Consider the following 12311-nt stretch of genomic DNA (forward strand, 5'->3'; position numbering starts at 1 on the left):
TCAGTTTTAGTTTTCCAAATCTGACTTTTGTAATCAAATTTAAGTTAGATTTAATATTATAACTGTTTTGTTTGTTTGGCTCCCTTATGGGCAATAAATCTGGCATAAATAACTTTCATAATTAAGCTGAAAGAAAAGGAGTACTTGTGGCACCTTAGAGACTAACAAATTTATTAGAGCATAAGCTTTCGTGAGCTACAGCTCACTTCATCGGATGCATTTGGTGGAAAAAACAGAGGAGAGATTTATATACACACACACAGAGAACATGAAACAATGGGTTTATCATACACACTGTAAGGAGAGTGATCACTTAAGATAAGCCATCACCAACAGCAGGGGGGGGAAGGAGGAAAACCTTTCATGGTGACAAGCAGGTAGGCTAATTCCAGCAGTTAACAAGAATATCAGAGGAACAGTGGGGGGTGGGGTGGGAGGGAGAAATACCATGGGGAAATAGTTTTACTTTGTGTAATGACTCATCCATTCCCAGTCTCTATTCAAGCCTAAGTTAATTGTATCCAGTTTGCAAATTAATTCCAATTCAGCAGTCTCTCGTTGGAGTCTGTTTTTGAAGCTTTTTTGTTGAAGTATAGCCACTCTTAGGTCTGTGATCGAGTGACCAGAGAGATTGAAGTGTTCTCCAACTGGTTTTTGAATGTTATAATTCTTGACGTCTGATTTGTGTCCATTCATTCTTTTACGTAGAGACTGTCCAGTTTGGCCAATGTACATGGCAGAGGGGCATTGCTGGCACATGATGGCATATATCACATTGGTAGATGCGCAGGTGAACGAGCCTCTGATAGTGTGGCTGATGTGATTAGGCCCTATGATGGTATCCCCTGAATAGATATGTGGACAGAGTTGGCAACGGGCTTTGTTGCAAGGATAGGTTCCTGGGTTAGTGGTTCTGTTGTGTGGTGTGTGGTTGCTGGTGAGTATTTGCTTCAGATTGGGGGGCTGTCTGTAAGCAAGGACTGGTCTGTCTCCCAAGATCTGAGAGAGCGATGGCTCGTCCTTCAGGATAGGTTGTAGATCCTTGATGATGCGTTGGAGGGGTTTTAGTTGGGGGCTGAAGGTGATGGCTAGTGGCGTTCTGTTGTTTTCTTTGTTGGGCCTGTCCTGTAGTAGGTGACTTCTGGGTACTCTTCTGGCTCTGTCAATCTGTTTCTTCACTTCAGCAGGTGGGTACTGTAGTTGTAGGAATGCATGATAGAGATCTTGTAGGTGTTTGTCTCTGTCTGAGGGGTTGGAGCAAATGCGGTTATATCGTAGCGCTTGGCTGTAGACAATGGATCGAGTGGTATGATCTGGATGAAAGCTAGAGGCATGTAGGTAGGAATAGCGGTCAGTAGGTTTCCGATATAGGGTGGTGTTTATGTGACCATCGCTTATTAGCACCGTAGTGTCCAGGAAGTGGATCTCTTGTGTGGACTGGTCCAGGCTGAGGTTGATGGTGGGATGGAAATTGTTGAAATCATGGTGGAATTCCTCAAGAGCTTCTTTTCCATGGGTCCAGATGATGAAGATGTCATCAATGTAGCGCAAGTAGAGTAGGGGCATTAGGGAACGAGAGCTGAGGAAGCGTTATTCTAAGTCAGCCATAAAAATGTTGGCATACTGTGGGGCCATGCGGGTACCCATCGCAGTGCCGCTGATTTGAAGGTATACATTGTCACCAAATGTGAAATAGTTATGGGTCAGGACAAAGTCACAAAGTTCTGCCACCAGGTTAGCCGTGACAGTATCGGGGATACTGTTCCTGACGGCTTGTAGTCCATCTTTGTGTGGAATGTTGGTGTAGAGGGCTTCTACATCCATAGTGGCTAGGATGGTGTTTTTAGGAAGATCACCAATGGACTGTAGTTTCCTCAGGAAATCGGTGGTGTCTCGAAGATAGCTGGGAGTGCTGGTAACAAAGGGCCTGAGGAGGGAGTCTACATAGCCAGACAATCCTGCTGTCAGGGTGCCAATGCCTGAGATGATGGGGCGTCCAGGATTTCCAGGTTTATGGATCTTGGGTAGCAGATAGAATACCCCAGGTCCTGGCTCCAGGGGTGTGTCTGTGCGGATTTGTTCTTGTGCTTTTTCAGGGAGTTTCTTGAGCAAATGCTGTAGTTTCTTTTGGTAACTCTCAGTGGGATCAGAGGGTAATGGCTTGTAGAAAGTGGTGTTGGAGAGCTGCCTAGTAGCCTCTTGTTCATACTCTGACCTATTCATGATGACGACAGCACCTCCTTTGTCAGCCTTTTTGATTATGATGTCAGAGTTGTTTCTGAGGCTGTGGATGGCACTGTGTTCTGCATGGCTGAGGTTATGGGGTAAGCGATGCTGCTTTTCCACAATTTCAGCTCGTGCACGTCGGCGGAAGCAGTCTATGTAGAAATCCAGGCTGCTGTTTCGACCTTCAGGAGGAGTCCACCTAGAATCCTTCTTTTTGTAGTGTTGGCAGGAAGGTCTCTGTGGGTTAATATGTTGGTCAGAGGTGTGTTGGAAATATTCCTTGAGTCTGAGACGTCGAAAATAGGATTCTAGGTCACCACAGAACTGTATCATGTTCGTGGGGGTGGAGGGGCAAAAGGAGAGGCCCCGAGATAGGACAGATTCTTCCGCTGGGCTAAGAGTATAGTTGGATAGATTAACAATATTGCTGGGTGGGTTACGGGAACCATTGTTGTGGCCCCTTGTGGCATATAGTAGTTTAGATAGCTTAGTGTCCTTTTTCTTTTGTAGAGAATCAAAGTGTGTTTTGTAAATGGCTTGTCTAGTACAGCCACACTATCAGAGGCTCGTTCACCTGCGCATCTACCAATGTGATATATGCCATCATGTGCCAGCAATGCCCCTCTGCCATGTACATTGGCCAAACTGGACAGTCTCTACGTAAAAGAATGAATGGACACAAATCAGACGTCAAGAATTATAACATTCAAAAACCAGTTGGAGAACACTTCAATCTCTCTGGTCACTCGATCACAGACCTAAGAGTGGCTATACTTCAACAAAAAAGCTTCAAAAACAGACTCCAACGAGAGACTGCTGAATTGGAATTAATTTGCAAACTGGATACAATTAACTTAGGCTTGAATAGAGACTGGGAATGGATGAGTCATTACACAAAGTAAAACTATTTCCCCATGGTATTTCTCCCTCCCACCCCACCCCCCACTGTTCCTCTGATATTCTTGTTAACTGCTGGAATTAGCCTACCTGCTTGTCACCATGAAAGGTTTTCCTCCTTCCCCCCCCTGCTGTTGGTGATGGCTTATCTTAAGTGATCACTCTCCTTACAGTGTGTATGATAAACCCATTGTTTCATGTTCTCTGTGTGTGTGTATATAAATCTCTCCTCTGTTTTTTCCACCAAATGCATCCGATGAAGTGAGCTGTAGCTCACGAAAGCTTATGCTCTAATAAATTTGTTAGTCTCTAAGGTGCCACAAGTACTCCTTTTCTTTTTGCGAATACAGACTAACACGGCTGCTACTCTGAAACCTATAATTAAGCTGGTTGCTTCTCTCTCTCTGCTCTCCTCCCCCCCGTGGGTGTTTTTTGGCTTCCTTATTCGCTCTGCAGCAACGCTCCTCTACCTAAGCTAAAGATCCCTGCAGCACCCAAAAATCCTGTGGGGTTTGCTTATCAAGTGGGTTACTACCAGAACAACTGTAACATGAAAGTGGGGATAGGAATGTGCTGAGCCTGGGACATATGAGGGTGACAGCTTGGAAACGATACTCGACCCAGCCTATTGAGTCCAGTGAAATATAAGGCGTCAGCTTGGGAGTGCTGATTAATCCAATCCTCTCAGACACACTCTGTTAATGTGTGTATGTATGTGTGTGTGTCTGATTCTGGGGCTGGTGGAACCCAGCCCTGGGGAACCTAGGTTTTGCAGGATAGCTCAATTGGGAGGGAACTAGCAGCAGGAGAAGTAGAGCTCTGTATGAGAACACAAGTGACACAAGCTGTACATTAATAGAATTACAGAACTCCGCTTCCCCAGAAGAGTAACCCTAATAAAAGAACGTACCCGAAAGTAATGGGAAAATCTGGTAACAATGTGGTAAGTATGTAGCCTGATCTATAGGTTATGTATTAATTATAGGTTTCAGAGTAGTAGCCGTGTTAGTCTGTATTCGCAAAAAAGAAAAGGAGGACTTGTGGCACCTTAGAGACTAACAAATTTATTTGAGCATAAGCTTTCATGAACTACAGTTCACTTCATCGGATGCATTCCATTCATCGGGAATGCATCCCATGAAGTGAGCTGTAGCTCACGAAAGCTTATGCTCAAATAAATTTGTTAGTCTCTAAGGTGCCACAAGTATTAATTATATTGATTACTTAAGAATTCTCAGTTATCACCTTGAGGGTTGTCAGGTTCTTGTCTCAAGATTAGGCCCAGTGTTATTTAAAGTATTATATAGTTGGGAACCCTGATGTGCACAGCCGTAACTCTCACACTCTTCTATATTTACAAATAGTTTATTAATACATTTAACACTCCACAAACACTCCAACTGAGTAAGGTAGATCGATACAGAAAGTACATCTGAACCTCCATATACTCACACCATCCCTTGCAGAACAACTTGAAATGTTAGCCATCATCTTCCTCATCACCATCACCTTCCCCCTCATCACCAGTGGCCATCATTCTGGCACCTTCCAAGGGCTACATTTCTCTCTCCTACAACCCACAGACAGGGATGCAACTTTTATAATATGTTATGCTGACACCACTATGTCTGTTGCATATTCAGTAGGGATTTCTTCCCCTCTTTCTTATTTATATTTTCTCAGCTTACTAATGTTGGTGTGTTCTTCTCCTATAGGTTAGTATATCAAAGATCTCAACTTATTATCATATATGTCAATTCATTGTCACGGCATTCTCGTGGTTAGTCATCTGTGGATGTTGATTCCTGTTCCTGTGGTTGATAGGTGTCATTATGGTCAAAATTCCCCCTTCAAATTCTATGTTCAGTTCCCCCAAAGTTACGGGAGACCATTAGGTCATTTATCTGTGCCAAAGTTCATAGGCCTCAAGCCTTATGCTAACTGCTGAAATGAATGTCTTACAGGATACAAGTTCTCTGCATTACTGATGAATATAATGAAAGGGAATATAATGAAGGCAAGGCAGTGAAGATAATGAAGGCAAGCTAGCCCTATGGGCTACAGTCCTTAGAAGGGCTGACTGGAAAACAAGAATTTAATTTCACACAAAAGACCTTCCTATATTTTTTGTGAAAAAAATATATAAAGAGAGTGCCTCATGAAGAATAACTAAAAGCCCAGTGGTTAGGACACTGATATAGGAAATGAGAAACCTGGGTTTAAGTCCCTCCTCTGAATCAGGCAGAAAATCCCACTATAATTTACTGGATACAACTTCCCGCTAGCAGAGCCTAAAAGGACAATTTACTACTTCATGTTCCTATTTTACTTTTAAGTTAGGTTCTGACTCCAAGAACATACTTCTGCCCAATTCCCTTTACATTTCCCTTATTCTCTCCCATTCCTTCTCAATGTGTACATTCAGGAATTTTCAACTCCCTGCTGGATTTTATGGAAGGAAACAGATTTTAAGATGCTTAAGATGTTTGTTTTTTTCACTATGGAATTATAATAATTAATAATAAAACAACAGAGTAAATTTTTCAAAAACTCCCTTGCTCCTAAATATCACATCTGATGAAGTGAGCTGTAGCTCACGAAAACTTATGCTCAAATAAATTTGTTAGTCTCTAAGGTGCAACAAGTACTCCTTTTCTTTTTGCGGATACAGACTAATACGGCTGCTACTCTGAAACAGGTGGTTTTGAAATTTTTACCTGTAAGAGATTTTGGACCTGAAATTTAGGTAAGTAGGAAAAGTGCATATAACACTTGTGAACATATATTGTACCTACTAGTCAGTAACAAAAATAACACAGGGAGTCAATGTGAGAACTAAAATATCCCACACGGAACAAAAACTATGCAATTTGCATGTGAATACTATTAAGCATATATTTTACATATTTGACTTACATGAGACCATATAGAGACTAATATGAAGGTGGCCCCAGTTATATGTTACATATGAAATTGGATTGTAACATATATTACCATGCAACAAGCTTTATTAGGTAACAAATAGTTAAAGTAGCTAAATGCTAGTCCAATACACACACATCACTAAAAACAAACAAAAAAAAACAACCTATACAAATCACCAGCTAAGATTAGCTACAAATCTGATATCAAGCTTAAAACACTATTCCTTAACATACAGCCATTGGATTTGTTATTCACTGCTTTGCCATTTGTGTAGTCATGAATCCACCTGTGTAAATACACAATTTGCATGGTAATGAAATCCCATATCCATTGAGTGGACATTTCCATTTGCAACTTTCCAAAAATATTCTTTTCTGGGCAGAGATAAAGTATGGAGAATTTCAGCCCTCAAAGGTATGTTTGAGAAAGTTACAAACATCTGAAAATGGGATTCAAATAGAAGACATATTTCAATCTTAACTACAGCAGTTACCACTGCATCTGCTATAATGCACACACTGACTTATTTTATGTGGGCATGTGTGTTATGTAGCTAGACAGAGAGGATACAAATAGAGGGTCCAACCCTAAAGTCCCTTCTTGGGCAAAATTCCTAGTAAAGCAGATGAGAATTTTGTCTGCAAAAAGACGACAGGATTAGGCTTATGACTTTATAAGTATCAAAATCTGTCCATCAACAGCTGCTGCTGCTAAATGCTACTATAACACTAATGAACATAGATGTGGCATATCTGAAAAGCTGACTCTTTGATAAGAATCTGTTTTTATGTACAGAAGATTCTTACAGTTACAATGGATTATTAGAGTGTGTCGTGTTTTTAATATAAGATTTGTATATTTTACACACAAAAAAGCTGAAATTAGAATCCTCTCCCACCCCCACCCACCTTTAATCTAGGATGCATTTATGACAGTGAACAAGAATCCTGCTATTAGTTTACCACTTATCTTCATCTATTTCTTAAATGACTCTGGAAATTGAGTCTAGGAGATTTTTTTTTCCTCCCACAACTCCATCTGTTACCTGAATCCATGGCCATCTGTCATTTTCTGCAGCAGTCCAAGCATTTACAAGACCCTTCTTATTAAGTCGTGCATAGTACGGATACCATTTCTGGAGCCCAAAAAGAGCCCGATGGGTGGATGATGCAGTAATTTGTTGGTTTGATACAATTCCTCCTTCTATTCCCAAGGGACCAGAGCATCCTGTGAATGAAAAAAGGGGAAAAATGAATACAACTGAAATGATTGATTACTCAGATTCATGACTGACATACTTGGAATAGCGGTTAAATTAATCCAGGATGCTACTGGTTTCAAATATATTAGCAGAGATCTAAAGCATCTAAGAAGCACTGTACTTTCATTAGAACTGAGCAAACAGTGCAAAAAAATTTCCGTGAATAGTTAATACATTCAACAACTGATTAACTTCATGACTCCTTTTTGTTTGCTTTCCACAAACATTTGAAAGTCTGAGTTTTATGAATGCAAGTATTCACAAAAATGAACTGTAAGCCTGAATGCTGTAAAATTGGCATTTTGCCATTTGTGCTGTGATGGTTAGTCCTCTAGCCAACACAGTGGGAATTGTGAATATTGTAATTGAATAAATAATTGGAAATTTGCACTGCATTGGTTAGTTACATAAATAACCTTGTATTAAGTCCGGTCCCGGAGTGGGGCTCTTTTGTATCTAATTGATGCAGCACAAGATGTATATTCAATTGCAATATTTACAATTTTATTATAGACTTTTCTATGATGCTCATCACCAAGGTACCTAAGCACCTCAAGAATGTTAATGGATTTATCCTCCTAAGACACCTATGAGGTACTACGACATTTGAACATGATTGGTTATGCAAGTCATTCAATCAGGGAACAAAACCCATAACAACATGACTTACATGAGTAACCAGCACAGAGAAAAAATTGACTATTCAGACTTCACAAATATTCTGCTGACTGAGAATAATTTGCTGGAAAAAAAATGCGAATTATTTCAAGTGAATGATTTTTTTTCCTGTTCAAAACAATTCACAAGGGGAAATTCATTACATGAGTTGTTTGTAAGTTGTTTGTTTAGCTCTGCAAAAGATCTTCTGCAAGTTTGTGGGTCAAATATACCTTGGGAATTTGAAACGGGACAGTAGAGAGCAGACATTTACAGGCATTGATCAGGACATACAGCTGAGTGAACAACAGACACAGGGATGGAATAACGTGACCAGCTGCAATTTTATTAATTTATCACTGGGAAGTCAAGTTAGGCACCCACCCCCTGCTCTCACATACCAGGCATTTAACTGAGTCTAACAGTGAGTTACTGGGCTCCCACCATATACCAATAACTCATGGTAAACCCTCCTTAGCCTCCTACTGGGACTTAGCTCACCTCTGAATTCTCTCTCTCCCTCTCCCTAAAATACGGGATAGAGGTAAACAAGGAGGGACCTCAGTCTCCAAAGAGTTCACATGTCCCTTTCTCCTACAGGCACAAGGTCTACCAGCAAAATCTTGGATCTCATTTACCTCTGGGAGTTGGTCCTTTTCTCCTCACCTTTATCTGCACTAGCCACTGGGGGCTACGGCAATTAACTTCATTGCACCCCTATCCCTACTGCCTGGCACCTATTTCCTGCCGGCCCTTAAGGTCACAGAGTCAAATGTCAACCTCTGCATGTGACAGATAGACTCCATTAACCCCAAAAAGCTCAGGACCTGTGTTGCAAGTGTCCCTGTGTGTGATCACTCAGCCACATGCCTACAAAATTATCCAGGCAACTGCACAATTCATACTTTTCCAGTTCCTGTTGATGCAGTTTGGTTCAACAGCTGCCCGACAAATTCATCTTACAAGCATCTTTGGCCAAATCAAAACATGCTAAGCTAATTCAACATCCCTCTGAATCCTAATTCTTGCAAGCACCAAGCTAACAGGGACAAGAGGCTTTTGAAAAATCTCAGGAGCGTTTACATAGATGGGGCAGAGGTGCATCAAAGCCATTTAGCACTGTGCCATCAGCCCAGCCAATGGGAAAGCAGAGGACTCAAGGAGGAGGGGGCCAGACTTATCCTGCCAAGCATGTGTTCTTGCAGCCTCTCCTCTTTCTCCTCCAATATCCTGCTGTCCTATCAACATCCCCTCCTGTTGATCAGGAGAAGGGAGACATTTCAAACCATACTTGCACATCTGAATATAGGCATTTCCACCTTAAGCATTAACTGAGAATTAATCCCTAAGCATTATTTCTGTAAAATCTTTACTACACACTGTGATAAACTTACAAATAATTTAATTTAAACTGACAGTGGGGAAGAATGACTATTGCAATTTGCTCCCTTTCCCCGAAGCTGTGGCAAGGAGACAGCACTGGTAGTCAGTGGCAGCATGATCTCAGGCATTATTATATATCACTGACAAATGAGATAAATATAAAACAAATTGTAGTTGTGTTGACTTTGTGGTGAGGGCTAAAAGGCCTCTAAAATACTTGGAGGGGCTTCATGTTTTTTGTTTTCCAAATGACAAAACTTGCTCTCTGTTCAACTCCAAAGGATGCTGGATGAAATCCTGCCCTCACTGAAATCAATGGCACTGATCTCAACAGGACAGGATTTCACCTGTTATTTCTAACTGCCAGCGAAACTCAGTCTGAAATCTAGAAGCCTAGTTCTGTTTTTCTGGGTCACCCACCACCAACAATTTAGATTCTGCAATTAGAGCTTAGTTAATAATTCTGTGGATGTGCAGGAATCAGAATGAAATTCAGTTCACTCTCCCAAAGCTGTATTGGCTCCACAGTGGTAACAGGAGAAAAAAAAATAGTAAAACCTTATCTTTGTCACTGACAAAGGCAGACATGACAAAGAATGAACCTGAGGAGCAGAACTGTTAATGATGTGCCATTTTTACATAGTAAAATCCAGCTAGAAGGTTGACACATCCAGTTCATCAGAAGGGTTTTGGGCCCCTTTCTAATTTCTTAAAATAAATCCATTGAGCCTGAGCTCAGTGGACTGCATCATACCACCCTACTTGTAACATTGAGCACAGCACTTACTACGCTCCATCAACTATGACCATATACCATCAGAATTATATGTTTTCCCTAGGTTTTTTGGGATTAATCCTAAAATCCACAGCTAATTTCTAGATCCAGGGAATAGTTACTTCACTGTACGTTTCTTATTGTAATTGCTCTTGTCTTGATTTGTCAAATTGTGCTTTGTCAATTTGTTTAAGGCCATGTGTACACTTACAAGCTTACAGCAGCAGAGCTGTACTGATACAGCTGTGCTGCTATAAGATTGCTCATGTCATCACATTATGCCAGTGGGAGAGAGTTTGCCCGTTGACATAATAAAACCAGCTCAACCAGTGGCAGTAGCAACGTTGACAGGAGAGCTTATTTTATAACTTATGCTGGCAAAACTCATGTCACACGGGGGGGGGGGGGTGTTTTTTCACACCCTTGAGTGACAAAGTTTTGCCGACATAAATGCTAGCATAGACCTGTCCTAAGAATGAGACCCAAAACTCATAATTTGTAAATGAAAAATCCTAAAATACAACATTGGAGATATTTTTAACTTCAATGTGCATTCCAAAACGAAGCACATAGCCAACATTAGACTAGGTATTAATTTCTAAATAAAGATAGCAAGGCATATAGAACAATCATAGCGAGATTTGCATGTGCAGTTGTAAGATCCACATTTAGACAGTTATTGTTATCCAAGGTAATGTTCAATAACATTAGATATTTTCAATTTCACCTTTTAAGGCATTTAAGAAAGAACAGATCACACAGATAAATGCTTCCCATTACAGAGGCAGCTCAATTATATTCGCATAATGGAATGATTGGTCTATCTATTATTGAAACAAAAACAGTTTAATTACACTTTTGATTGGTGTTATAAAAGGTGTAGGCACAAAATTCTACTCTCAGATCGAGATCTCATCTTGTGTGTTGTATTTTCCCATATTCTGTTTCTACAGGAAAAAAAGAATATTAGCCAAGATCTGCCATGTGAATCTGAGATCCAATATTTGCCTTCACAGAACATGGAAGTGCCTTATAGTTAAAGTTCTCTCAGAAATTGTTGACTTGGTCATGAAAATAAACTTAGTTGTGAATTATTTTAAAATCATGTTTTAAGGCAATCTGTTTTAATTTGCCCAAATGCTGTAAAGTTCTAGTTTGCATTATGCGGTTTGTTCTGACAGTTCTCCCTAGATAAGTTACAGCTAATAAATACAAAAAAATAGGAGCTATGTTATTAATTGTGAAAAATCCTTGTGCTTTAGCTCAATGTATGCAAATTTTATTTTATTTTATTTTGTTGTGCAAATGCAAAATTTGCAAAAATATTCTCATTTGCACAATTACAAAAGCCACATTTTATTTTTTCTTTTTGGTAAACAATGATTCTCAACAAACTTACTTCTGAAAAATCTCAGCTGAAGCACACCATACATCAAGTTTATGTCAACTATTTTGCATCATGGGAGTATTGGTAATAGGACAACTGCTGCACAGGATTTGCAATTTGAGTCACAGTTTAGATATTTTAAAGATTGCTTTTCTTTTTCTGCAAATTAAGATCTAAATGAGTCTTTTTAGTGCTCAGATGCCATGACATGCTGTTGGGTGCTAAAAGTGAAAGAAGAAAAAAAACAAAAACCCAGAGCTTTCTGAAGATTCTTCTCTTTTTAAAACAAAGCTGACGTACATATTTTTTCTCCAGAGCTTATACCAGCTGTACTCTCTCTCTCTCTCTCTCTCTCTATCTCTCTCTCTGCTGGCACCTCCCTATCACAATCCAAAGTTAATTAACAGAATTCATGACAAGATGAGAAACTGGAGCCTCAGAGGGAGGCAATTGCTTCACTAAAGTGAATCTGTGCAACTCAGGCTGGTCAATACCTGTCAAAGTAGGCATGTACTTGTATGAGTTAATGCTGTCCTATCAGAGTCTGACAGTAAAGCTTGATAAAAAAAAATAAAACATGTGAAAGTTGCATAGCAGGTTCATGATGTAGAATATGGTTAGGAAGATTTTCTCATCTGGAGCTGTTACTAGAATAAAAAAGTCTCAGACAACTGGTGTACACTGAGTGAAGTGCCACTGTTCCTTCTCTTAGACTCTTTAAAAATAAACCCACACAGGCAAACACTATGTACAGAATTCACAAATTTAAAAGGAATGCCAATAAATCTAATGGCCATGAA

At 40.1% G+C, this 12311-nt stretch overlaps 1 protein-coding gene across 1 annotated transcript in view; it reads right to left on the bottom strand.

Moving 5' to 3' along the window:
• Positions 1-12311, bottom strand: part of EDIL3 (EGF like repeats and discoidin domains 3) — a 424535-nt gene that overhangs the window by 127327 nt on the left and 284897 nt on the right. Inside the window, exon 6 of the mRNA XM_038403629.2 lies at positions 7094-7275. Within this exon, the coding sequence (XP_038259557.1) occupies positions 7094-7275 (182 nt within the window). The remainder of the gene's footprint in view (positions 1-7093; positions 7276-12311) is intronic.

The sequence above is a fragment of the Dermochelys coriacea genome, chromosome 5 (assembly GCF_009764565.3).
Source record: "Dermochelys coriacea isolate rDerCor1 chromosome 5, rDerCor1.pri.v4, whole genome shotgun sequence".
Taxonomy (NCBI): Eukaryota; Metazoa; Chordata; order Testudines; family Dermochelyidae; genus Dermochelys; species Dermochelys coriacea.